The sequence below is a fragment of the Athene cunicularia genome (genome assembly GCF_003259725.1).
Source record: "Athene cunicularia isolate RWA chromosome 1 unlocalized genomic scaffold, athCun1 chr1_part2, whole genome shotgun sequence".
Classification (NCBI taxonomy): Eukaryota; Metazoa; Chordata; class Aves; order Strigiformes; family Strigidae; genus Athene; species Athene cunicularia.
Window position 1 is genome coordinate 21273511 of NW_020799092.1, and position 23980 is coordinate 21297490.

Sequence of the window (23980 nt, forward strand, 5' to 3'; positions counted from 1 at the left end):
GTGGTGAGTCCTGACCCGCGGCCGGCACCAGCCGCAGCCTCCCCGTGCCTCTCCGCTGGAGGCAGGGGCCAGCATCCCCCTGAGAGCTGCGCTGGGAGCGGAGCGCGGCTGGGGGAGGGACGTGTCTAGGCCCGGCCTGGGCCGGGGCGGAGGGGCTCTGGGGGGGCAGCTGGGCTAGTGGCGATCGCGGTGGGGCTGGAATCAGAGCGGGTGAGGAAGGAGCGAGGAGCCCTTCCGCGCCACCCCCTTGGCACTCCTGGGGCCGTGCATGCACAGGGTTGCCCCGGGGCCTGTACCGGTGGCAACGCGTCGAGGCCCTCTTGGGAAGCAGCCGGCTCCCGCAGGGAACGCAGCCCCTGGGGGCTGGCTAAAGGCTGCTCTTTCGCTGCTGTCTCACGGGGATCTCTATTTAAGGGAGCGGAGCAGATCGCGAAGGGCCATGAGTGCCCCTGGGTGCTGCAGTCCCGGTGTAATGCTGAACGCTTCTGCCGGTGGCCTCGCTGCTGGACAGCCCCTGGTCGCCCGGCCATCTGCTGCTCGCACGTAGGGCATCGACTCAGTCCTCTATCTGCTGGGCTCCTTCCGGTTTGTATCGATGTAGGTGATACATGCAGAGATTTTTTTTGTTTACTAACTGGCCCAGTCAAATCTACCAGTGCAAAAGGCCTCTCTTTTTATTTGTTTCTATTCTTCCTGCCATCACTAATGATTAACAATAAATACAATTTGTGTATTCTTGCCCTGCTATAGTTTGCTGCAAGAGTCAGCCTTCCCCCTAATTCTTGTATGGCACCATATTTGTAAGTGGTGGTTTCAGAAGGGACACACTGCATCTTACCCTGAAAGCAATATTTCTGATTTTTCTCATTCGCTTTCTGCTTTATAATCTAAATCATTGTCAAAAGTTTGACATTTAAATTTCATGCTGCCTAATGATGAATTTATCTGCTTCTTGACAAAGCTACAGAAGGAATGACTAAAGCATTTACTTTACATTTATTTTAAAGCATCTAACTGTTGCATTTATTGTGTGCCTTTCTAGTGTTTGGGACAATCTCTGCTTCCCAGATCTGAAACCATGTGTTAAATTCCCTTTTCTCTCAGGTCATGTGATCTGCTGGTTAGAGCAATAGGATACAAGAATACAAGAATTAGGACTAATACTTCTGTGTTCTAGCTTCTCTCCTCTCCCTCCAACTTGCTGTCTGATTCTGGTGAAGTCACTTATGTCCTAGTCTTCCTTTCTGTAAAGCACATAAACATACTTCCCTCATTATTATGTACTCTGTGGCTCCCAATTTGTGATGCAAATTATCTATTCTGGAAATATCTCACACAAGGTGGGGATAAAGGAGGTACAGTACTATTTTCCAATGGCCTTGTCAACCTTATTAAATGCTTTCATGTTTTATTTTCCTTCCTTGTTTCTAGCTTTGTAGCAATTCCTGAGAATGTGTCCTTGGTGGGAGGCCTGTGGTGATTTGCTGGATTCTTCCAAGCTGCTCCTGTCCTCTGCACTCTTATGCTGTATCTTTTGTTTTACAGGATTTATTCTTGTCCCTTTCAATGGAGAGTGACTGTATAGACCAATAATGAGGACCAGCCCTCGCAGGCCCTTAATTCTCAAAAGACGGAAACTGACCCTCCCACAGAAGAATGCATCCAGTACTTCAGCAAGACATGAGGACAGTGGTCAAGATGAAAAGACTCCTAAGCAGGAACACAGCCAGGAGAAGCAACACAACGGCCAACCCAGAGACAAACCAGACTGTGGCCTGCAGACATTCCCAGCGGGAATAAAGATAATTGATCATCCTACCATGCCCAATACGCAAGTGGTGGCCATCCCTACAAATGCTGATATCCAGAGCATCATAGAGGCACTGACAGCAAAAGGAAAAGAATGTGGCAACAATGGGCCCAACAAGTTCATTCTCATTAGCAGTGGGGGCACATCCCGTTCAGCAGGTCCAACACCATCGCAGCATCTTCCATCAGAGAAGAAACCCAGTGCAGCAGCCAAGACTGCAGATGGTCAAGAAAGAGAGAAGGATGTTACACAGACCCCTGGTCTTGCAGGAGGGAAGATGCTCTGGCATTCGGGAATTGATTCTGTGGCTGGACAAGAACGGGAGAGCAACAGTATGTAATCTTTACCTTTTTTTTTTTTTTGTCCTGACAAAGAGATATGAAGTGGGCCAATGAGTGCTTGGATCTCAGTATGCAATAGTGAAGACTATTCTGTTAATTACAAAAATAGCTATGGATCTGATTCTAATAATCAACACAGCTGTGCATATGTAGTGAAAACGGAAGGATCTTGTTGAATATACTTGTGGTGGAAGAGATGACACATAAAATTGTGTAGCAAAGTTTTAGTGCTGGGAAAAAAAGGGCTGGCTTGAGGAAATCAAGTCTAGAAGCAAAAAAGACTAAGTCTCATTTAGCAAAAGGGTTGTGGCTGAATTCAAGACTAACATAGAGTACCCTAGCCAGTGACAAAGCATATGGACCTAGAGCTTTGAAAAAGAGATGATTCACATCCTTTAATAACTAAGTGGCAAGTCTGTTTCCTCCTTGGCTGTCTCATGAATCTGCTGAATAAAGGTTAGAAAGGGATGGATTTTACTTGGAAACACTGCTCAGATCAAATTTTTACTTGCAACTTAAAATAGCTATGTAGCTTTGGGACTTTAGTAAATCTTATCCCACAGCATAGTTCTGTCTGACAGGAACCTGTAGATGGCTGCAATAGCTGCATCACTACAACCAGTCTCAACAGGAATAACAAAACAAAAGTGTTAGTTTTCATTGCTGCAGTTCAAGAACCTGGAGATAGCCGAGTTTCTGACTTGGTCTTGTAACAGGTATACCAGTTGGATTTTTTCACCACCTTCCTCGGCTTCTGCTTGCTAGGTTCATCCTCTGGCTAAAAATACTTGAAGTACTGGATCAACATTGTCCTGTTTTGGTTGAGAGCAATAGTCTGTTTGAGTGGTTGTTTTTAAGGCTGCAGCTTTTTTCATAAATGGGGCAGATTCACATGAAATCAAGAATTCAGGGTTTGAATTCCTTCCACAAGAAACATTAGCATTGCAATACCACCTTGTCCCTATCTTGAGACAGGGACACCTCTTTTAGAAGTGTGACTAGTGCCTTCCTTTTGGCACTTGAGATGAGTGGGGAAGAGGGTTACTTGTGAGTAAGCAGAGCTATGGGCTTGTTATCCCAACAGGCAGTGGCGAGACAACGAGCTCTGTGTTGGACAATAGTTTAACTAACATCCAGTGGCTGGGGAAGATGAGATCTGATGGGCTAAGTCCCTGTTCTGTGAAGCAAGACACAGAAAAAGAGAACCAGATGCCTCTGCGGGAAACAATCAAGGTAAGTAGGAGAAGACAACAGAGCATGTGCTTAAACTTTTGATAGGGAAGTAATCCATGTGGATCAGAAGACCTGCAAGAACTAGGAATCACTATCTCTAAGTAACCCAGGTTTGGCCTTTACTGACCTGAGTAGCAGAACCTGGAGGATCCAGGGATGTTCCATGGCTCTTTTTGTCAGCTTTTGAGCACTCATGTATCATTCTTCCTGTCTCTCAGACTGAAGAAGATGCTGCTGCTGCTGCTATTCCTACCACTGCCGCCACCTCCTCATGGCAGGATTCAGTATCAGAACGACCTCCTTACTCCTACATGGCCATGATCCAGTTTGCCATCAACAGCACTGAGAAGAAGCGTATGACTCTGAAGGACATCTATACCTGGATTGAGGATCATTTCCCATATTTTAAACATGTGGCTAAGCCAGGTTGGAAGGTAACAAGCAGGCCCTCTAGTTGCTGGGGGCCACAGGGTGAAATGATAAGCCTTCTGGATGACAGTGAAAAGTTGTTCCCCAGCCTGCAGAGCAAGATAAACACTGCACCCCAAATACCCTCTCATTCAGATGTTTCTTGTCACACTTCTTGTACTCCTTTTTGCATTCCACTTAGGCAAGGTGACAGTATGTTTGATCACTGGAGTAAGAATATGGATTTCAGGAGTAAATAGAAAAAGAAACTGATGAAGGGTTGGCTGAGTATGCAGACAATATGAAAGTCCATGTTGTCTTCGCTTTGGAATGTAACCCCTCTGTCAGGGCAGTCATGTCTGAGGTAGGCATTGCTGTGCTGAAAACACTACTTTTCAACCTCCCTCTCACTCTTTTCTCCACAGAACTCCATCCGGCATAATCTGTCCCTTCATGATATGTTTGTCCGTGAGACATCTGCTAATGGTAAAATCTCATTCTGGACTATTCACCCTGATGCAAACCGTTGCCTAACATTGGACCAGGTATTTAAGGTGGGTGCCTCATGCAAAGAAAATGGGACAGGCTATCCAGTTCCTAAATGCCACAGTAGCCAGATGTGCCTTATTTTAATAGGAAAGTTAAGCTGCTTTGACATCAGCTTTTTTGCAGAAGCTGGATTCAGCCACTTCTCTTGACAAGTAGACAAGCTCTGTATTTGAGAGAAAAGGTGCTGTGGCTGTGCGTTTGAACTAGAGCTTCTGTGGGATGTGTTTATTCTTCAGGTAATGTGCCAAATGTAATAGTGAGCTTGTCCAACTTCTTCCCTTCTCACTGGGAATTTCTGAATTCCTAATGAGAAGTTTTCCACTGAAGTCAAGCAGGAGTTTCTATGCTATTGGTTTGGACAGTCATAGGATGGAATTGCCCTATCCCAGCTAGGTCGTTTCAGAAGTACCATTTTGTGGGAGAAACAGAGCTTGCGAGCCTGGTATAGGTGTGTTTAGACTATTCTGTGTTTTCTGCAGTGGGTGGGCAGATTGACTTGTTTGCTCAGAATATACAAGTTTAAAATGTCCCATTTGTTCCCCCTTTGGTTGATAACTTCATCTTATTTTTCTCCCTCTCAATGCCTTGCTGCCACCAGCCGCTGGACTTGGGGTCACCAACATCGCCTGAGCTCTTTGAATCAGTAAGACTTATCCTCTGGCCCAGGGCTTGGGCTTCCATTCTTTGCCAGTCACTGAAGGGAAGAAGAGGCTTGGGGAGGGGGACTAGGTCACTGCTGCACCTAGTCATACAGCTCCATGCACACTCTTTTTGAGGAAAGGAGTTGAGCCAGGGGTTAATTGCCTTCAGATGATATCTCTACAGCTGGTAGAGCTGTATAGCTTTGAGCAACTAGAAGTCTGCTGCTGAAGTAGGTTGCAGTGGGCACCAACAACCTTCAGAGAACAAGCCCAGGCGCAGATTTCTGGTAAAATCCTCATCTCCATGGCAGCAGTCCTGATCTGTTCTGGGGCTCAGATCCAGAGAGAACAGGATCTCCCTGTGCTCCTTTTTCATTTTGGAACCCAGCTGCATTGCGACTCTCAGAAGGATGAACCTGTTTGCTGTCTCTTGCATTCAGCAGATTTAACAAGGACAGATTTACAAGCAGCCAGTCAAATGCTTTTCTGTCGTCACAACGACAGCTCTGGCCTTCTTTCCATCTGCTTAGACTTCTGATTCCTCTGTTGCCTCTGCTATTCCACTTGAACATCTATCTGGTCTATGGTTTGTATAGAGATCCTGTATACAATAAAGCTATCCTAGTCACCTTTCCTCAGGCACTGAGGACAACGAAACCAGGTCACTTCTGCAGTAGAGTCTGCAGCTGGAGCAGCTCTGCCATGCCATCTCTTTTTCTACACAGCTTTTGGTTGGCAGCTGGCTTTGAGATGGCATGGCTGCAGAACAGCAAGTGGCACAGTGATAGAGCTGGTGTGAGTGCTGAGTGCTAACTGCTGCTCTCTCTGTATTAGCACAGCACAGGCTTCTGGATTAGCAGTTCTGAACAAGGCAGCAGACTAAAGATGGATTCTTCTCTTTAAATCTTTCTTTCCTCCTTCTTTCTTATCTCACAATGACTGCAGCAGCAGAAGAAATATCCTCCAGATACCCAGAAGAACATGGGAAGCAACAGCAGCAGCAAAACTGAACCCCAGAACGCACGTGAGTGTCTACATCAGTCTGGGCCAAAGAAAATCAGTCTCATAAACCTGGGCCCCTCCCAGATTCCTCAGGAATAAAAGTGGAAATTGTTTGGCAGCTTTTAGGATTCCTACTGTCAGGTTTGGAGCCAAAGGCAGTATTGCTGTGTCTGAGAGAGGATGTGATGGGAAGATGGAGGGGACTGGGTACTCGAGTGAGAGCAGAGCTTGCCCCATCTTGAGGGCTAAGATCTGTATGAAGGACTCTTTTTCTTGTTCATCAAGCCTCCTGGCTTGGGATTTGTATCCTCAAAATTAACAAAGAAGACAAGTGGGCCTATCACTGGTTGGATGTTTATTTTGGGGTATTTAGAAGGACTTCCTATCAGACGCCTGGGTTTCAAGAGGTAGTAGAGGAAGGGGCAAGAGAATAGCAAGTCCATTCTTTTCCGTTCCAGGCCGAAAGATGAAGCCTTTGCTTCCTCGCATCAACTCCTACCTGGTTCCGATCCAGTTTCCTTTGAGTCAGCCTCTTGTCTTGCAGCCTTCTATGAAGGTTCCTCTATCCATGGCACAGGGAGCATCCCTCAGCAGCTCAGAGACTTTCCGGAGCAATAAGCGTGTGCGCATTGCTCCAAAGGTTGGCTTCTTTTTTTTTTTGTTTTCTGAGGGTCTTTTTTTTTTCTTTTGGGGGAGGGAATGGGTGGTGGTTTTGTTTGGGGATTTTTGTTTGGTTGTGTCTTTTCTATAGCTCTTGCCTTCTATGGACACTTCTTCATATTCGTTCCTTCATGCATCTTTATTAGGTGCTCTAAAACTCTAAGCTCATATTAAGGATCTAGCCAGTGACAATCCTTGCTGTCCTTTTCTGTCTCTAAGGTGACTATTACCTGCTAGCTGACTTGCTCTAAGGATGTTACTATAATTCACTAGAGGAGAGGGCTCTATGATCTGGTCAAGACAATGTTTCCCTATTGCTTGGACATGAAGAAATGGGAGAAATGGCTTTGTTCTGCCCCCTATCAGATTTTTGATAGCTCTGAAGAGACACATAACATAGGGAACTCCTTTTGAAAGAGCATTTATTTGCATGTAGTCGGCAGAGTTTTTCAGTACCTATTGTCTGCTAATTCTGTGGAGTTCCCAGTTATTCTGGGCTCAAGCAAAACAGCTATTAACAGGTCATTCTCCTGGCATCTCACTGACTGCTCTTGGATGCTTAGACATTTTAAAGTTTTAACTTCTTCCATCCTGTCTAACCATAATCCTATTTTTCTTTGCCTGCTGCTTTATGTTCTCTCCTGCTATGATTTATCTTTTCCCTGTGCTCTTTTTCTAACCTCATTTTTTTTCTTTTTCCTTGGCTTCTGGGAAATCTGTCCTCATTCATTTTGTTATTTCACATGTAGGTAGGTAAGGAAGAATCAAAGGGATTACACTTTTCCAGAAATATTTAACTCTCCTTCTGCCTGTACTCCTAGAAGTTCCTTAGAGCAGCAGTGCTCGGAAGGGCATGACTTTCAGTCATGTAGCTAAAATCCTTCTGATGTGATCTTCAGGCTCCTTTGTATCAACTTCACACAGAGCCCAATCTCTCACTGTTGTAGTTAGTGCTTTCTGAAAATCCTCCTCTTACCTGTTCTGCTGTCCTTAAGTGCCAGTCTTTTCTTCCTTTTACTGTCCTTTGGATTTTGGGTAGGTTCCTTGCTTGCTTGCTGATGACATGTCACTTGTGTTTCTTTGTAGATGTCACTCTCTGCAGAAGAATCATCCTCTTTACCCATAGCCACTGTCAAGGAGGAGAGTCAATGCGATGAAGGTTTATTTTCCCCAACCCATTCCCTAAAGGAGAGCAGCTCCCAGCCTGGTGAGGAATCGGCTTCTTTCCCTGAGAGTGTCTGTATAAAGGAGGAAGAAAGCTCTCAGCTGGATGACTGGCTGACCCCATTTGCCTCAACCCTAATGGTGAAGGAAGAGCCAGGCTTGTTGCTCCCAGTCGCATCCACAAAGGAGAAGAAACAATTCACCGTCCTGAAGTCACCACCTAAGGGTGTTTCTGACACATTAGTTATAAAGAGGAGGGAAAGGCGGGAAATAGGCAGGTCCAGAAGGAAACAACGCCTAGCACTGCCTTGCTCAGAAGAGCCTGTCCTTGTTCTGCCAGAAAGCAACGGCTTTGACCCTTTTCGGTTAGGGGCAGACCGCTCCTTCCTGCAGGAAGGGCAGCCTCTTGAGAATGTTTCACAGCTCAGCTGCTCACAGGGTGAAGAGGGGCCCTTTAAAACCCCAGTCAAGGAGATGTTCAGCAAATTACCAGTTTCTTCCACTCCCAGCAAAGTCTCAGCAACTACCAGCCCTCCATTAGGGAGCCTTGACCCCTGGAAATCTGCACCCTTAGCAAAGGGAAGTCACGAGCTGGACTTCAGTCCAGTGAGAACCCTTCAGCTGCCATTCACACCCCTCCAGGAGAACCAGGACTTGCTGGGTTTTAACAGCACACCCCTTAAAAATCCCCTCTTTGAGTCCCCTCGGGAACTGCTCATTACAGAATCCAGTGACATGGTGCATGCTCCCCTCACGAGCTCTCCAGCTTTTATTCATGAGTCTACTAAGCAATCATCTGTTGAACTGCCAGCCTGTGGTTTTACTGAAAACCGATCTCTCATGGAGGGCCTTATCCTGGACACAATGAATGACAGTCTGAGCAAAATCCTTTTAGACATCAGCTTTCCTGGTCTTGAGGATGAAAACTTAGGAACGGACATTAGTTGGTCTCAGCTCATACCTGAACTGAAGTAAACTGGCCCGAGGAATGAATTTGCCTTGTTCTGATATTACAGAAAGCACTCTACTCTTCTGAGATCTGGTCACATAGTCCAGGACGACTGTCTGCTTGTGACTAATTCCCACATCCATGGGAACAGAGGGTGTTATTGACTCCTGCTAAGCTGGGAGGCAGGCCCATTGGCTGCTATAAGCTCTCTTTTTAAGCTACAATAGATTTTATGTGGAACAAGATAGCATCTCTAATCTTGTGCTAAAGATAAATTCCTGGAGAGAGGTTATCAAAAGAACATCTAGGTAGGCCCTGAATGGCATTTGCTATTTAAAGTATCAGAGGAAATGGATGTACTCCTCAGTTATGTACAATAGGAAGGAGCCTGGGAAACTCCTCCTAGCTCTGTCCTTACTTCCCTTTACTTTGTTCTCCTATTACTTAGTATCCTCTGTGTAGTTTTAATGGCTGTAAATATTGTACATTCCTTAAATTAGCCCTTAATTATAATAATAATTTTATTCTTGTAGGATTATGGGAATATTTGAGCTGGTAAAGGGTTTGACTAATGTCCGTATGTTCCATGTCTTCTGTATTTTACTCTAGATGAGAGACTAAAAGACTTCTTTTCTTTCTTTGACTTCAGAAACACATTGATCTAGGTTGTTCTGAAGGTTGCTGGGGCAAAGATCTGAAAAATCACCTGTATGTGACTCAAGTCAAACTCAAACAGGCTACTGTAGCATAAAATCTTGGTTTGGCTTCCTTTTCCCAGGGTGGAGTGCAGAAGACTTTGGATCAAGCTGTTTAGCTCTTCTGGTTCCAGAGTCCTATTTTTATGTACCTAGAAGGCTAGGTAGAGTCACTCTTGCAGTAAGATGGACTTCTGTTGAATGGTTAAAGCTGCTCTCATTACAATATGCAGTTGAAAATGTAAAAAAGAACCTATAAAGCAAATGCTGATATTTCCACTGGAAAGTGGTCTCTGGAAACACAACGTATGTGTCTCTTGGTGCAATAGGACAGCTCATCCCAATTCTCTAGAACTTGTATCAAAAGAGGAAATTGCCATGGAAAAGACCTGATCCTTCTGCTTACAACTGATGGCTCATGTATCTACATACTCAATAAAGCTTCTGTGGGAACACAGCTGATTATAGTCTTTACTGCTTTCACTTTTGGCAGCATGCTCAGGCAACCAAGTTTTGCTTGTCTAATGTGTGTTTTCAGTGATCCCTGAGTAACTGATTATTAGGACTTTTTCAGTATTCCTCAGGCCATCTTGGCTTGGTTGTTACTCAAACCCTTGCTTCAAATAATATATTTTTTCTGTCTGTTCATGGGTAAATGCTGACTTCACAAGTCAAAAAGATACTGAATTAGTCTAAAACATCAGAACACCCCCCACAGACTAGTTTCTGAATTTTGTAAATGCAAAACAAGTCTCATGCAAAAATCTGTATTTCTGCCTTCCCCTAGAAACACAAAACCAGACTTAATGTGTGTGGTTTTCAGAATGCCAGTTCTATCATATGCTTGTTAAATGTTATTTGCCCTCAGAAGATATTTCAAGCACTTTATGTTGATGATTATTATCTCACTTTTTCTGGGGAGGGATACTGGACTCCCTGATCTGCATTTTTGTCTGCCTAGCACAAATGACTGCTCAGCTTGAGGCCACCACAGAAAATGTTTTACCAGGCTGCCATGTGAATTTCAGAGCAGAAGATTTTTGTCAGTGATTAGAAGTTGAAGTTCCATCACTTCTGATTGAGTGTCAGGAGTTTGTTTGCCTTTAAACAGGAAATAAGAAGGGACTTCAGAAAGCTTTCGGACTAAGAACTATTGTGTGCCAGTAGCCTCTTGAGTGTATATTTTGTTTAGGATTGGTTTGCCAATATTGTGTGTGGGGGCAGGAGGTCTTGATTCCTTCTCTGCAAATGTTCTCTAGTAAGGAGTTTGTGTTTCTCCAGCCTGAATTGAAATAATCATTCTTTCATCAGGGAATTGTAACAGACTGCTGTGAAAACTGATCGAAGCTACAGAGCACATCTGTCTTCAGGGAGGAGAGCTGAGGGGAAAGCCATAAATCTAGATTTAGGCCCAGGGGGAAGAAGAGATACAGACAAAAAGCAAGATTGTGGTCACGAGGCTGCAGAAGAGGCTCACTCTGTGGTTTGTGGTATGCTTTCTGCTACTATGTGTTACACAGCTGTCAACACTCTACTTGGGTTTTTCAAGGCATCCTCTCTCCCTTTCACCTCACTTCTTGCTCCTGAGAAGATGCATGCACACAACTGACATCCAGGAGCCAGCTAAGGATCATGTCTCCAGTGAATTATGAAATGCTCTTGTCCTTGGGATGATAGGATGCTGTTAATTCCAGGTGGGTGATCCTTTGGTGTCCCAGTCAGCGGAGGTGCTTTGATGGCCACCTCGCATTATATTCTGAACATAGTAGTGTCAAAGACTAGTTTCCCCTCCTGTTAAGTATTCCAGTGAAACCCTGATAGAAGGCAGTTATATAGAAAAAGGTGGAAGGAACAACAGAAAAAATTGTTTTAAGCAGTCCTACCTACTTATTGATCCCACAGCAGATTTCCCAGTGTTTTGCTCAACCTAATTCAAAGCTTCACTTGGTGAGGATTTCATCACAAGTCTCAGGAAGACTACTTTATTTCTCCCTATCTGTAAGTGTTTGCCTGATATTCTGCCTTTCCTTAATTTCATCCTGTTACATTCACCACTGTAAAATTATACAAAAAGCTATAAAGCCATCACACTAGTGTTTGAGTGACTGCAGCCAGCTTGTTGAAAATTGTTAGTTTTGGATTCTCCTTTTGTTCTTTCCCTGATGGTATTTATATGTCACTATTTATGGGAATTGGTTGTTGCAGCACGTAAAATACCAGGAAGATAAGTTGTTTGAGTGTGGAAGTCGTGGATCTTTGCATCTTTAGCTGTAAGGAGTTTCACATCTGTTGTCACAGAGAAGGACACTTGCTCTTAATATCTAAGGCCTAGCCCACAGAAGATCTGCAAGATCAAACGTGATCAGGTGTTGGAAGGCAGATAAACATAAGGCAGAGACGCAGGGACCTGCACTTCTAATTGCTCAGCAAAGCAGCTGTTTGGAGGATGTTGGATTAAATTGGCAGAGTTTGTTGCTGGAGGTCATTGCTTAGGTATCCTATATTTGAGCAACTGGACTGTTCACAGGTGCCATTGCTCAGGAGTGAAGTGACAGATAAGTAAGACAACTGGAACTCAAGCACTTTGTACTTCTGGGCAGGTGCTCGAGGCATACACAGTGAGGTCATGCTGAGAGCAGTGGAAGTGGGTCTGTAGGGTAGGAGTATTACATTTTGAAAAGCTTTGTCATGAACTGAAGGCTAGAACAACATGATGATGGAACTGCCAGGCAGAAGTAAAACACTGTGAGAAACAAAAGTATAATTTTGTACCATGGGGAGCCAGTTGAACTTGAGGTAAAGGGGCAGAGAAGAGACTTGATTGAGCAGGACAGAAATTCTTGTGCAGTCAGCTTGGATGTTTAGTAGATAACTTGAGCATAAGGCCACCATCCTTTCCATTATGCAAAAGTTACATTTAGTGCTCAGAGCTGAGCACTGACATCGCTCTCAGCCTCTGTTCTGCGGGAATTATCTGAGTCAAAGAGAGATAGAGAAGCACACCTGTCCAAGAACAGAAAACTGAACTGTCTGTCTCTTTGGACAGCTATAGCCTCCAAACAGCAAGAACCACCCTGCAATCACCCTTTGTTCAGTTCAGCCCAGTTGAACGTGCACTGGAGGACTATTGGGCCTTGTCTTACCCCAGTCCTCATCCCCATTATCAGGAGACAGCGTGGAGACTTACCTTGAGGAAGAATGTTGCGTTCTGTCAGGAGCTGACGATAAAATGGTAGGGGACCACACCAGACACAAAGCAGAAGACAATAGGGCACTGCAATGAGGTGCAGCCACAGCACCCTGTATAGGAGTAGAACATACACTGAAGTTTATGGAGTTTGGGGCACTGTATACAGGGGACTCAGACAGGTGAGAGCATATAGGTCGTTGTGTCATGGGATAGAAAGTCCACCTCCAGCTCTTGGCGCAGGCAGAAGAAGTTACACAGCAGCATCATCCACTAATACAGAATATTGACAACCTCGCCCAGAAGACATGCTCCTGTTATGCCTCTGTTTTAAACCAGCACAGTTATTGGGGAACCGTGCAACAGAAGCAAAATTTCCACAGGAAAAAGACATGCTTTTTGCTAGTGTCTTCATCTGCAATCCTTTTTTGTGAGTAACTGTACATTTTTAAATCAGAGGTTCCTGGATATTGTACAGGACCGTCTACACCCTTTTCCTGCTTGTGAGCAGGCTGAGGTGTAGGGCTTATAACCATCCCCAACCAAAAGAATTCTGATGTCCTCCCTGTGGTAGCTCCACCACATACTTCAAGCTTTAGTCTGGTTTGGGAATGAGTTGGGACATATCAAGTCACACTTGCTCAGCAAGTGACATCAGTGAAGCAGTTTGACAGTGTTATCATAAAGAGGGTCTCTCACTAAAGAGATCTATGCTTGTAACAGGTAAAAGGTTTGGCTGCCACATGACAGTAATAGTGGGAGAGAAAAGAAGTATTTTTGTAAGGAAGAATGGAGAACATGGTTAAGACTTTATGAACAAAGATCTTACTTCAGACATTTAGGATAAGGGTCTCAGGGCAGTGCCAAGTTGGCAGTTCACAGGAAACAGGAGGTCTGTAGCATGGGGAGTTGTAACCAGGCAAAGAACTGAGGAGTTGTATGTTTGCAAGCAGAGTAATGAAGTAGGCTCAGAACAGAGGAAATGTATACAGAGGGAGAATGCAGGTATCACCTGTCCCTCTGCAGGCTCAGTATTCAGATTATAGTGTAGACTTGTGATCTTGGAAGATGGTGGGATACCTCTGTCCATCCTCCCTCAGTAAAAGCAGAGCTATACTTCTTGTCTTCTCATGAACCTGTTGTAGCTCAAGAGCAGGTAGGCACAGTTCTTCACACCCTTTCACACTCCTCCAGGTCTTCTCTGAGTAATGTGCAGGAGCATCCCACGGCTGTCCTTGAGTTCTGATAACAGAGCAGGCTGTTTAACAACTTCTAGCCAGTGAAAGAAAACATTAATTCAAGATACAATTTTTAGAGAATTTGGGGCACACAAAGCTACAAGGAGCTGTGGATGCTCCGATCCTCTGAAAGTTCTGCTCTATACCTGGCAAGCAGTGCGGCAGATGCAAAAGGGAATGCAATTCCCCTTCACCACTTGAGTGGGTTCCTCCTACCCCATTTTGTCAGCTGAAAGGGACTGGATGTCTCCTGACATGAAGTGAGTAAAGTTGTTTGCCATGTCACATTTTTGCTTTTGCAACTTGGCTGCTGGAGGAAGAAATTGAGCCCTTCCCCATATGGAAGAATGAGACCCTGTTTTACAACCCAGGGATCTTTTTGTGAGGGTGTCCGGCCTTCATTTCTACCAGAGGGCAGTCTAGCTCTAAACAAAGGTGGAAATTTCTTTTTTAGTAAAATACCTGGCTTCCTCTCTAAAATGCACTATGGATTTAGAGATCAAAATGACAGGCTTGAAAAATGTGAGCTTGTTCCTGCACAGAAATAGCCTCCCTCCCTGCTCCCCTTTTTCCAGCAGAGGTGAGCTACAACTGGATAAAAAGATATTCAGGGTATAACAAACGTTAGCTGCCTGAGCTTCACTAGTCATCTCAGACTGGTTTCTTGCTTTGATACATACAGAGTTTTAGAACATAAAGGCCATGAATCTGAATTGCTGATGCAGTTCAAATGACACGTTTGTCCTTGAGTTTCAATTACAACTTTTCTTGGAAAAATTAAGATGATAACTATCCTGGTACACAGTTTACCAATACAGGCAAAAGATTATGCAAAGTGGATTCTATTCCACAGCTCAAAATCTGTGGGAAGTCATTATACAGAGCACACTGGTAAACTGTTTGCATAGAAGATATATCATCAGAATTATTTATCCTCCACATTTGCTTCCCTTTTTTTGATGTACCCTGTTTAAAACCAGAAACATTTAATGGCATTATTTAAGAAAGTCAAGCAAAACAGTCAGCACAAATAATTACTAAACTATAGACAGACAGGGGTGGCTTATGCTCCCTGCTGTTGGTCTCTGTTACTTTCTGATGGATGGATAGGAGGTGGTTGTTTATTTAGTAATGTAACTTGTAGAAGGTAAATTTTGTTATAATCTGTGGTTACAAAGAGTTCATTAGTACCAGGACTGTTTGAAAAATGGATAGATCAATTTTCCAACAGGACAAAAAAACCCTCTTCAGAGAAATCTCTTAATAATCCTGACATTTTCTACAGAATACTTTTTTTCTCACTACCAATATGGTATCTTTTCTTGCTGTACTGTATTTTCACATTTTATGTATTTTCGTGTAAATTTTAATAAAGACAAAGTTTTGGATAGTATCATTACACAATAGACCAGAACATCCCATTTCAACTCTATGCTTTTCTCATGGAGTAACATGTTTAGATTACTTATATTTGTTTTATTCTGAATTCTGAGATTACATGTTTGTCTATGCTCAGGGTGGTTTTGAATCATGGGATGGTATGAAATTCCAACTGCAATTTCTATTCTGGATAAAATATGTATGTTGTTAAGCCCTGAAACACTCAATTTAGAGGTAGTCATATGACTCCTGGAGTATAATCTGTCCTGAATTATCAACATGCATTTTACACTTTAAGCTTCACTTTAGAAAAGCTTTTGTTTGGGGCAGTTATTTATTCTTACACACGAAAAGGTAACTAGAGGAGGAGTTGCTTCAGGCATTGTCAACATAACACTACATGAAACTTTAATAAGAATATGGGTTGTCAAGAACTCTCTCATCCTCCTAGGGTTACTTCTTGTAGGCTGAAAGTGCCCATACGTAATCTGTGCTACTGCTGTCTCTCCTTTTAGACACTTGGTTCTCTCTCTTTCTCAGGTTCCCCATGACCACACCCTGTTTTATCTTTGCTCCATATGCAGCATCTGTCTTCACTTCGTCTATTGACAAGGGGCATGTGTCATGGTTTAACACCAGCCAGCAACTAAACACCATGCAGTAGCTTACTCCCTTGAGAATCAAGTAAAACTTGTGGGTTGAGATAAGAATAGTTTAATAATTGAAAAAAAAAATAAAATTAAAAGGAAGATAACAAAAAAAAGTGAAATAAACCCCAAGACAGACAAGTGATGCACAGTGCAACTGCTCACCATCTGCTGACCGGGTGCCAATCCCTCAGCAGCGATCCACCCCACCAGGCCAACTTGCCTCAGTTTGTACACTGGGCATGATGTCCTACAGTGTGGAATATTCCCTTGGCCAGTTTGAGTCAGCTGTCCTGGCTGTGTTCTCTCCCAAATTCTTGTGCCCCTTCAGCCTTCTCTCTGGCAGGGCATGAGAAGCTGAAAATTCCTTGACTTACTCTAAACATTACTTATCAACAAGTGAAAACATCTGTGTGTTATCAACATTATTCTCATACTAAATCCAAAACACACACTGTAGCAGCTACTGAGAAGAAAATTAACTCTCTCCCAGCTGAAACCAGGACAGCACGTTACAGGTTAGGACTTGGATGCTGGGAAAATCATGGTACTCCGTGTGTCAGGCCACCTATAGTCCTGCCAGGCCTCTGAATAGTGCTTTCATGTTTGCAAAGTTTCTGTCAGAAAGAGCCTCCCAGGAAAGTGGTCTCTCTACATTTCTCTCCACAAGCCCAAGTCTTTACATGCAGAACAGGATGATCCCCAGCCTCCAAAACCCCCACCACACCATAATTTTGGTGCACATCATCCACTTGTAGACCTTCACCCACTCCCTCTCAGCTGCTCATTTTCTACACATCTCAATCACTCCCTGCTTCAAAGGCCACTTGGGACACTTGTCATTCCTTTATGAATTCAAACTACAATGCATCCTTAAACAAACAGTGTTTGATGTATTTAGCATCCAATACTAGGAGGGGGACAAAGGCCAGGAATGCAGCAGAACTGACACCATAAAGTGCATCGCTTGCAACTTGTGTGATCACTGAAGATGCTTTCACCATCAATACGCTTTTCCAAGTATTTTCAAATGATATCAATGCCACAGAATGGTCTGACCTCAGAAGCTCCACTCTGTAGCTAATCAGTGCTTGACAGTCTGCACTCTGCTATGCATACCCATGGGGCTGCCCTACTACAAAGAGCTGCTTTGCAGTTTCCCTCAGCTGAATCTTTTTTTTTTTTTTTTTTTTTTTTTTTTTTTTTTTTTAAATTTTCATTAAAATCTTGGTTGCTGGATTCAGGAGATCATGAGATAATCCCAGTTGCCACTCAAATCACGCCTAAGACTAGACATCAAGAATGCAAAGAACAGCTGGGTGCTACAACATATGATTGCAGCTTAAAGGCTAAGAAACCAAAGGAACCCAGTATTCATAATTTAAAATAAAACTACATTGTTAAACCATCATTGCTGTCCATCAAATCCTTGGGGTCCCTCTGTCTTCCTGTCACTGTATGTGCATTGTGTACATAGAGCTGCTTCTCTACTAGCAGTACTGCTGTGCTGGTGATTGCATCATAAAATCCTGAATTGTTTGAGCAGAAAATATTCATACTGGATATCAGTCTCAGGTGGAGTTATTCTTGTCCTGCTGAGGAGAGAAGGGGCAGGAAACAGAATTCAGTTTGAACAGCCAAGTTGCTTCTATAAATGACAGCACAAGAATGTTTTGTCCAGCTTTATAAAAAACCCATTTTGTAGCAAACCCTATGTTGAAAAGACCTAGAGCCTCCCTGCTGTGGAGGGAGTTTGTCAGGGTGTCCTTCCTGGCTTTGATGTATCCCTTTTTATGAGCTGAATGAAAGTTTTCCAGGTTTTGGCTCTTACAAACATGATTTTAAAGATGTATTTAACATCCTTAGCAGAGATATAGTTGGCAACGAAAATCTGAGATGTTTGTTCAGTACAGACTGTGCTCCAGCACAGACTTTCTAGAGTATGTGGAGACTTCCTTTGGAACTTTCTCTTCATGACTCCCATCAGCTGAGCATGGGAACATGAGCTCTCTTGTGTGCCAGGGACTTCTACTGGGCATCAGGGAGTGGATGATAGGAAGGAAGACCTTGATGAGAAGAAGGTGACTCAAAGAGCCAAATGGAGACAGGGATTGGAAGACATAGAATCATAGATTCATAAACCTGTTTAGGTTGGAAAAGACCTTTAAGATCATCGAGTCCAATTGTAAACCTAAAACTGCCAAGTCCACCACTAAACCATGCCCCTAAGCACCATGTCTACATGTCTTTGAACATCACTTCCAGGGATAGTGACTCAACCACTTCCCTGGGCAGCCTGTTCCAATGTTTGATAACCCTTTCTGTGAGGAATTTTTTCCTAATATCCAATATAAATTCCCTTGCTGGAACATGAGGCTGTTTGAGAGAATAAAGAACAGGAGAAGGTTGTGTAAGGACCATCATAGTCACAGATTAAACAGTCCTCAAGTTTAAGGCTAAGACAGAATGATCAGGTACCGCAGAAAAACATGAGAGATGGAAAACCTGTTTTCAGGGTTTGGGTTTGACTGTTTTACAAGGGATGAGCCCAGTGCTTTGCACGTACCAACAAGAAGGAAACACAGTGTGGAAAAGGTGCTGATTCACCAAGCAGGACTGAGGTGGTGTTCCTGAAGAACCATCCACAACAGAACCATATCTTTAAAGATTTAGCCAGAAAGCACTGATGCTTGAATTGCTGTATTTCTAAATAAAAGTCTGCCTGAACAAGAGAGCAGAGATGGCCTGCAACACCCTTTTAGAGTGGTTGACTCCCCCCAGAACTGAGTGGGAGCATCTGAGTAGCCCTGCTACAGTAGAACTGCTCCAGCCAAGGTGCTCACAGAGCACCACATTGCAGCAGAGAGAAACAAGCTACAGGTACAAATATGCTACACGTGCTACAGGCACATGGCTTAGACTGTGTATACTGACCGACATATCTGGTTAAAGGGATTATAGTTGGTTTCAACAAGTTATATTGCTGACTGATGAAGAATTTGGCTGCTCTCAGTTGCTTTAAGATGCAAAGCAAGCTATTTTACAAACATGTCAAGAAACATCAAGTCATCACACATCAACATCAAGAAACATCAACATCATCACACAAGTGCCTATAGGAGAGTTTTCTCCAGTGTCTGTTGGAGGATTCTAAAAGTAAAACTGTCCCCAAAGGAAAGGAAATTGAAGGCAAGGACAGTCAACAAAGAGATCCTTTACCTTCTGAGGATTACATCTAGGCTTCATTTTGAGCAAGATGAGAGCTGCCCTGATTCTACAGCTATCTAGGCACAGGCAAAAAATGTGTAAGTGGTTATCTTATTCCTTTGCTTCTATTGTTGTTTTATTAAAAAAAAAAAAATATATATATTTTGACAGAGGCCCATAGACAGCCACTCAAAGCTCCCTGTAAGTGCTTTTAGTAATAACCCCACACATATGTACACCAAATTAATATTTTTGAGGCAACTTAGCAGTACTGGGTGTACTGTTTGAGTATTCATCTTTGAGGATATCCTCCGAAAGGAGCCTTAATGGTGTAAAATTGTCATTATTATTATGGCAGGACATAGAGACTTTCAGAAAATTGTCTGTGTTAGGGACAAGTGCATTCTTAGCCTCGAGCTAAGTGGATAATGGAAATACTGTTCTCCCTGTGGACAGGAAGTGAAATGGCGGTGAAATGAAAGCAACTACCCAGAGACACACAGAGGAGACATCTCTGAGACTGCACATTTCCAAGTAATGTGTTATTGGTCTTACATACCCAACTATCCTTCATATCAAACTCTTGCATACTTTTATTGGTAAACATATTCCTACTGGAAATTATTCTCTACTTTAAATATCTTCATGAGCATTGAAAATCTCTAGCATGAGTAAGATAGCTGCCATTGCTATGTGCATTAGCATTCTAATAAAAGTGCCTATTCTTTCCCCTTTTGAAAACAAAGTCATAGTCATGTAGTGTCACTCATGCAGCCATGTAATGGAAGGGGGAATTTTGTATTGCCTGCCACACGACAACAGAATCATAGAATCACAGAATGGTTTATGTTGGAAGGGACCTTAAAGCTCATCTAGTCTCACAGGCAGGCACACTTTCCACTAGCCAAGGTTGCCCAAAGCCCCATCCAACCTGGCCTTGAACCCTTCCAGGGAGGGGGCAGCCACAGCTGCTCTGGGCAACCTGGGCCAGTGTCTCAACACACTCACAATAAAGAATTTCATCCTTATATCTAATCTAAATCTACCCTCTGTCAGTTTAAAACTGTTACCCCTCGTCCTATCCTTACACTCCCTGATAAAAAGTCCCTCCCCATCCTTCCTGTAGCCCCTTTAAGTACTGAAAGGCCGCTATAAGATCTCCCTGGAGCCTTTTCTTCTCCAGGCTGAACACCCCCAACTCTCTCAGCTTGTCCTCATACGGAAGGTGCTCCTGCCCCCTGATGATCTTTGTGGCCTTCTCTGGACCCACTTGAGCAGTCCGTGGGGTCTCACAAGACCAGAATAGAGGGGCAGAATCCCCTGCCTTGACCTCCTGGACATAGGTGGTGTGTCCAGGAGGTCAAGCCACCTTCTCTTGATGCAGTCCGGGACACAGTTGGCTTTCTGGGCTGCAAGTACACATTGCTGGCTCACAGTCAGTTTTCCATCCACTGATACCTCCAAGTCCTTCTCTGCAGGGCTGCTCTCAATCCACTCCTTGCCCAGCCTGTATTTGTGCTTGGGATTGCCCAGACCCATGTTCAGGACCTTGAACTTGGCCTTGTTGAACTCCATGAGGTTTGCACGGTCCCACCTCTCCAGCCTGTCCAGGTCCCTCTGGATGGCACATCCCTTCCCTCCAGTGTGTCACTGCACCACACAGCTTGGTGTCATCGATGAACTTGCATAGGGTGCCTTGATCCCACTGTCCATGTCACCAACAAAGATGTTAAACAGCGCCGGTCCCAACCCTGGCCCCTGAGGAACGTCACTTGTTCCTGGTCTCTACTTGGACATGGAGCCGTTGATCACAACTCTCTGAGTGTGACCATCCAGCCAATTCCTTACCCACCGAGTGGTCCATCCATCAAATCCATGTGTCTCCAATTTAAAGACAAGGATGTGGTGTGGGACAGTGTCAGATGCTTTGCATAATCCAGGTAGATGATGTCAGTTGCTCTTCCCTTACCTACCTGTGCTACAACGCTGTCATAGAAGGCCACCAAATTATCCAGGCACAAATTAACTTTAGTGAAGCCATGTTGGCTGTCACCAATCACTTTCTTATTTTCTATGTGCCCCAGAACCGTTTCCAGGAGGATCTGCAACTGGAATAGTTTGCAGGATGATCAGCAACTGTTTTGTGGCAATGCTAACTCCTCTAACCAAACAGAAAAGGCCCCTTTGTATGCAGCGTAGCTCAAGCAATGAAATCAATACAGACAGGACACAAATCATCACAAGTAATATTTATACAGGAGGGGTAATTCATATTGGGCAACACTGTTCCAAGTTTGCCACAGTGTTTTCATAAATCTAGCCCCTATGGCAGATGGCTACAGAGACTTGACTCTAAATTACCTAACTAAACAAACTTTTCTACTTTCTGACTGACATTATTTTGCTGTCCAGCAGCTGAGCTAAAAAGTTCTGTGCATCTGAGATGACATTTGTCTGATGGAATCTTGCCAGACATATTCACAGATATAAATACTGTAACCTGTTACTTATTATTTGAAGAATAGGAAGATATTTTATTATCCAAATAGACAAACTGGAGGGAATTCAAAGCAGAGGAAGCTTTTTTTCAAATAATTTTTGTCAGAGATAGAAGGGGAGAGAGAAGCATGCATAATTCGCCTGAGTTTGTCCTCTCATTCCTCCTCTGCACCATCTGTGCATCCACCGACTGTGCACAGACTGTGAGAATGCAAGAGGATGAGCAGAAAGTCATCTCATAGTGACCCTGCACTGGGCCACTGTAAAGAATCTCCTGGCCTTGACATAGTTGCTACACCCAGTGGCACTTCACAACCACTTGAAGCGTGCTCTACCAAATTGCCTTGCAAAGTGGTGTAATGTAGAAGTGACCTCTGGGCTGGTTATATTATGTGGGGGCTTTTGCTGAGCTCTGTAACAGCCTGACTTGAGAGAAATGTAAATCTCTTTATCTACAGTTCACCCTCCCACCTGCACTGTGCTGATTCTACAAGAGGACAAAATAATAGTTTCCAAATTGTTGAAAGAGACAAAAATTCAAAGCCAAAGAGAAGTCTCTAAGAAGGGAACAAGTACAAGAAGTTTCAAAAGTAGCAGGAGAATATTTTAAAGAGGACTGATTAGGTTAGGTAAAGCTTCCCAGAAGTCAGATACAAAGAACATCTGTGGTGAAAGAAGCTCAGCATGTGAAATTTAAAGTCAAACCAGTGAAAGCTTTCAACAGAGCAGCTCCTCAAACAGCTGGGATACTCCTTAATGTTCCTGGCAGAGGGAGATAAAATCTTTATCTCGTATTCTTTAATCTGGGAGTTACTTACTTCAGCAAAGGGGTCCATTGCTCCCCTTCACCACTCCAGGTACTGATCATTACTTTCTTCAAAAACAGAATAGCTGGCTGGAATATTGAGCCTCTCCTGTTTCTTCACTGGGCAAACTGACTACAGGGAAATGTTGTTTTTCAGTGCCTTTCCTCAGAAATATATTTTGAATTCTTCAGCATTTCTCTGACATGGACTGGGCCAAGACCAGTGACCAGCAGTCATGAACACAGATACAGTGCTGTGGCTTTGTAGTTAGAAGCTGGAATCTTTTGCCTCAGAGCTCTCACTGATCTGTAACTGCTTGATCTAGAAGGCCAAGCTGATAGCAGGATCAGGGAGAAAAGCGTTTATCTTCTGTGGAGGTGGAGTGGTTTATTCCATTGTCTCAATAGCACTGTTACACATCCTGTAAGAATTTCTGTATAAAGGGTCGAGAATAGTGAGGTATAACAGGTTATGATTATTGTATGTGACTAGATCAAAGAAGTAAAATAATTTCTCAGTGAATATGGGGTTGTGTATGGATGTTTTTATCTAAACCAGTTTTATTTTTCTAGGCTATTGGTGAGTCATAGACTGTTTTCCAGGGCCTACAAAAGATGCCTGGGAAAGGCATAGCTACTGGGAATAAACCTAAATTTGCTGCACTGTGGTCTGGTTCTCCATTAGAAAAGCTTTAAGAGTGTCCATTCTGAAAAAAAAACCTGAAAGCACCTAACCTACTTAGTAAACGGGCTCTGTTTAAGAACAGGATGGAAAAAAGGGCCTCTTGTCCCTGTGTGAGAGCAGAGGTGCATGATTCATTACTGGTTTATGGACATGGTTAAAGGACTCAATAACAAGACTCAGAGGATACTCAATGAGGCCACAAGGAGTCAAAGTGTATGTAAATCAGCAATCATGACAACCTAGACACAAGAAAACAAGACGGTAGAACACAGTGTTCCCAGGAATATCCATTATTTAAACTCTTAATTCGGCTTGCAGAGGGACAAGGACAGTTGAAAACAGCTCTGCTGAGCTCTTGATGAAGCTCTGCCTGCATTATGATGTTGGAGTTTGGGCTTGTAGTGTAAAGCAGTTAGAACATATTTCTACTTCCATTTCTGCCAAATCTGGTTCTGCAGATTGGTGCTGTGGGAACCGTTGACACCTTGTGTAAAACAGTTAGCATATTAGGAATAAAAAGGTTAACCTATTCAACTTTTAGAATGACTCTAAAAATGGCTAACCTCTCTTCTAACATCTGAGGACCAAAGATCCCAAGAGAAATGCTAACACTGTGATGATTAGCAGGAAGTAGAAGGTAAACATCACGGTTTGCTTTGCACTGAGGCCAAATTTTGTGTAGTTTCTGTAACTACACTGAGGTCTCACAGTGGCTGACTGGACTCATCTTTGTACATGGACCATTGGATTTACTTCCTAACATTGAAAACTCAGTATTATATTTTCATATGCAATCTAGAACATAGAAATAATTGGTATTAGTAATGTTGGAATGTTATATGCTACTAAGCTGGAAAAAAAAGAGGGAGCTGGGGGGGGG

The 23980-nt window shown here is 43.5% G+C and overlaps 1 protein-coding gene across 1 annotated transcript; it reads left to right on the plus strand.

The window, feature by feature from the left end:
- The first annotated feature begins 1544 nt into the window (after positions 1-1544).
- FOXM1 (forkhead box M1) lies at positions 1545-8783 on the plus strand. Its single transcript, XM_026868105.1, has 8 exons — positions 1545-2142; positions 3236-3384; positions 3603-3818; positions 4218-4346; positions 4940-4984; positions 5928-6006; positions 6443-6624; positions 7731-8783. The coding sequence occupies exons 1-8, from the start codon at positions 1593-1595 to the stop codon at positions 8781-8783; spliced, it is 2403 nt and encodes an 800-aa protein (XP_026723906.1). The 5' UTR covers positions 1545-1592.
- Positions 8784-23980: the final 15197 nt, after the last annotated feature.

Excerpts from the sequence above, each read along its gene's own strand:
- FOXM1 (XM_026868105.1), top strand. The coding sequence starts at position 1,593 with ATGAGGACCAGCCCTCGCAGGCCCTTAATTCTCAAAAGACGGAAACTG. Across the intron at positions 3,385-3,602 it reads CTCTGCGGGAAACAATCAAG|ACTGAAGAAGATGCTGCTGC; the intron begins GTAAGTAGGAGA and ends CCTGTCTCTCAG. Across the intron at positions 6,625-7,730 it reads GTGTGCGCATTGCTCCAAAG|ATGTCACTCTCTGCAGAAGA; the intron begins GTTGGCTTCTTT and ends GTTTCTTTGTAG.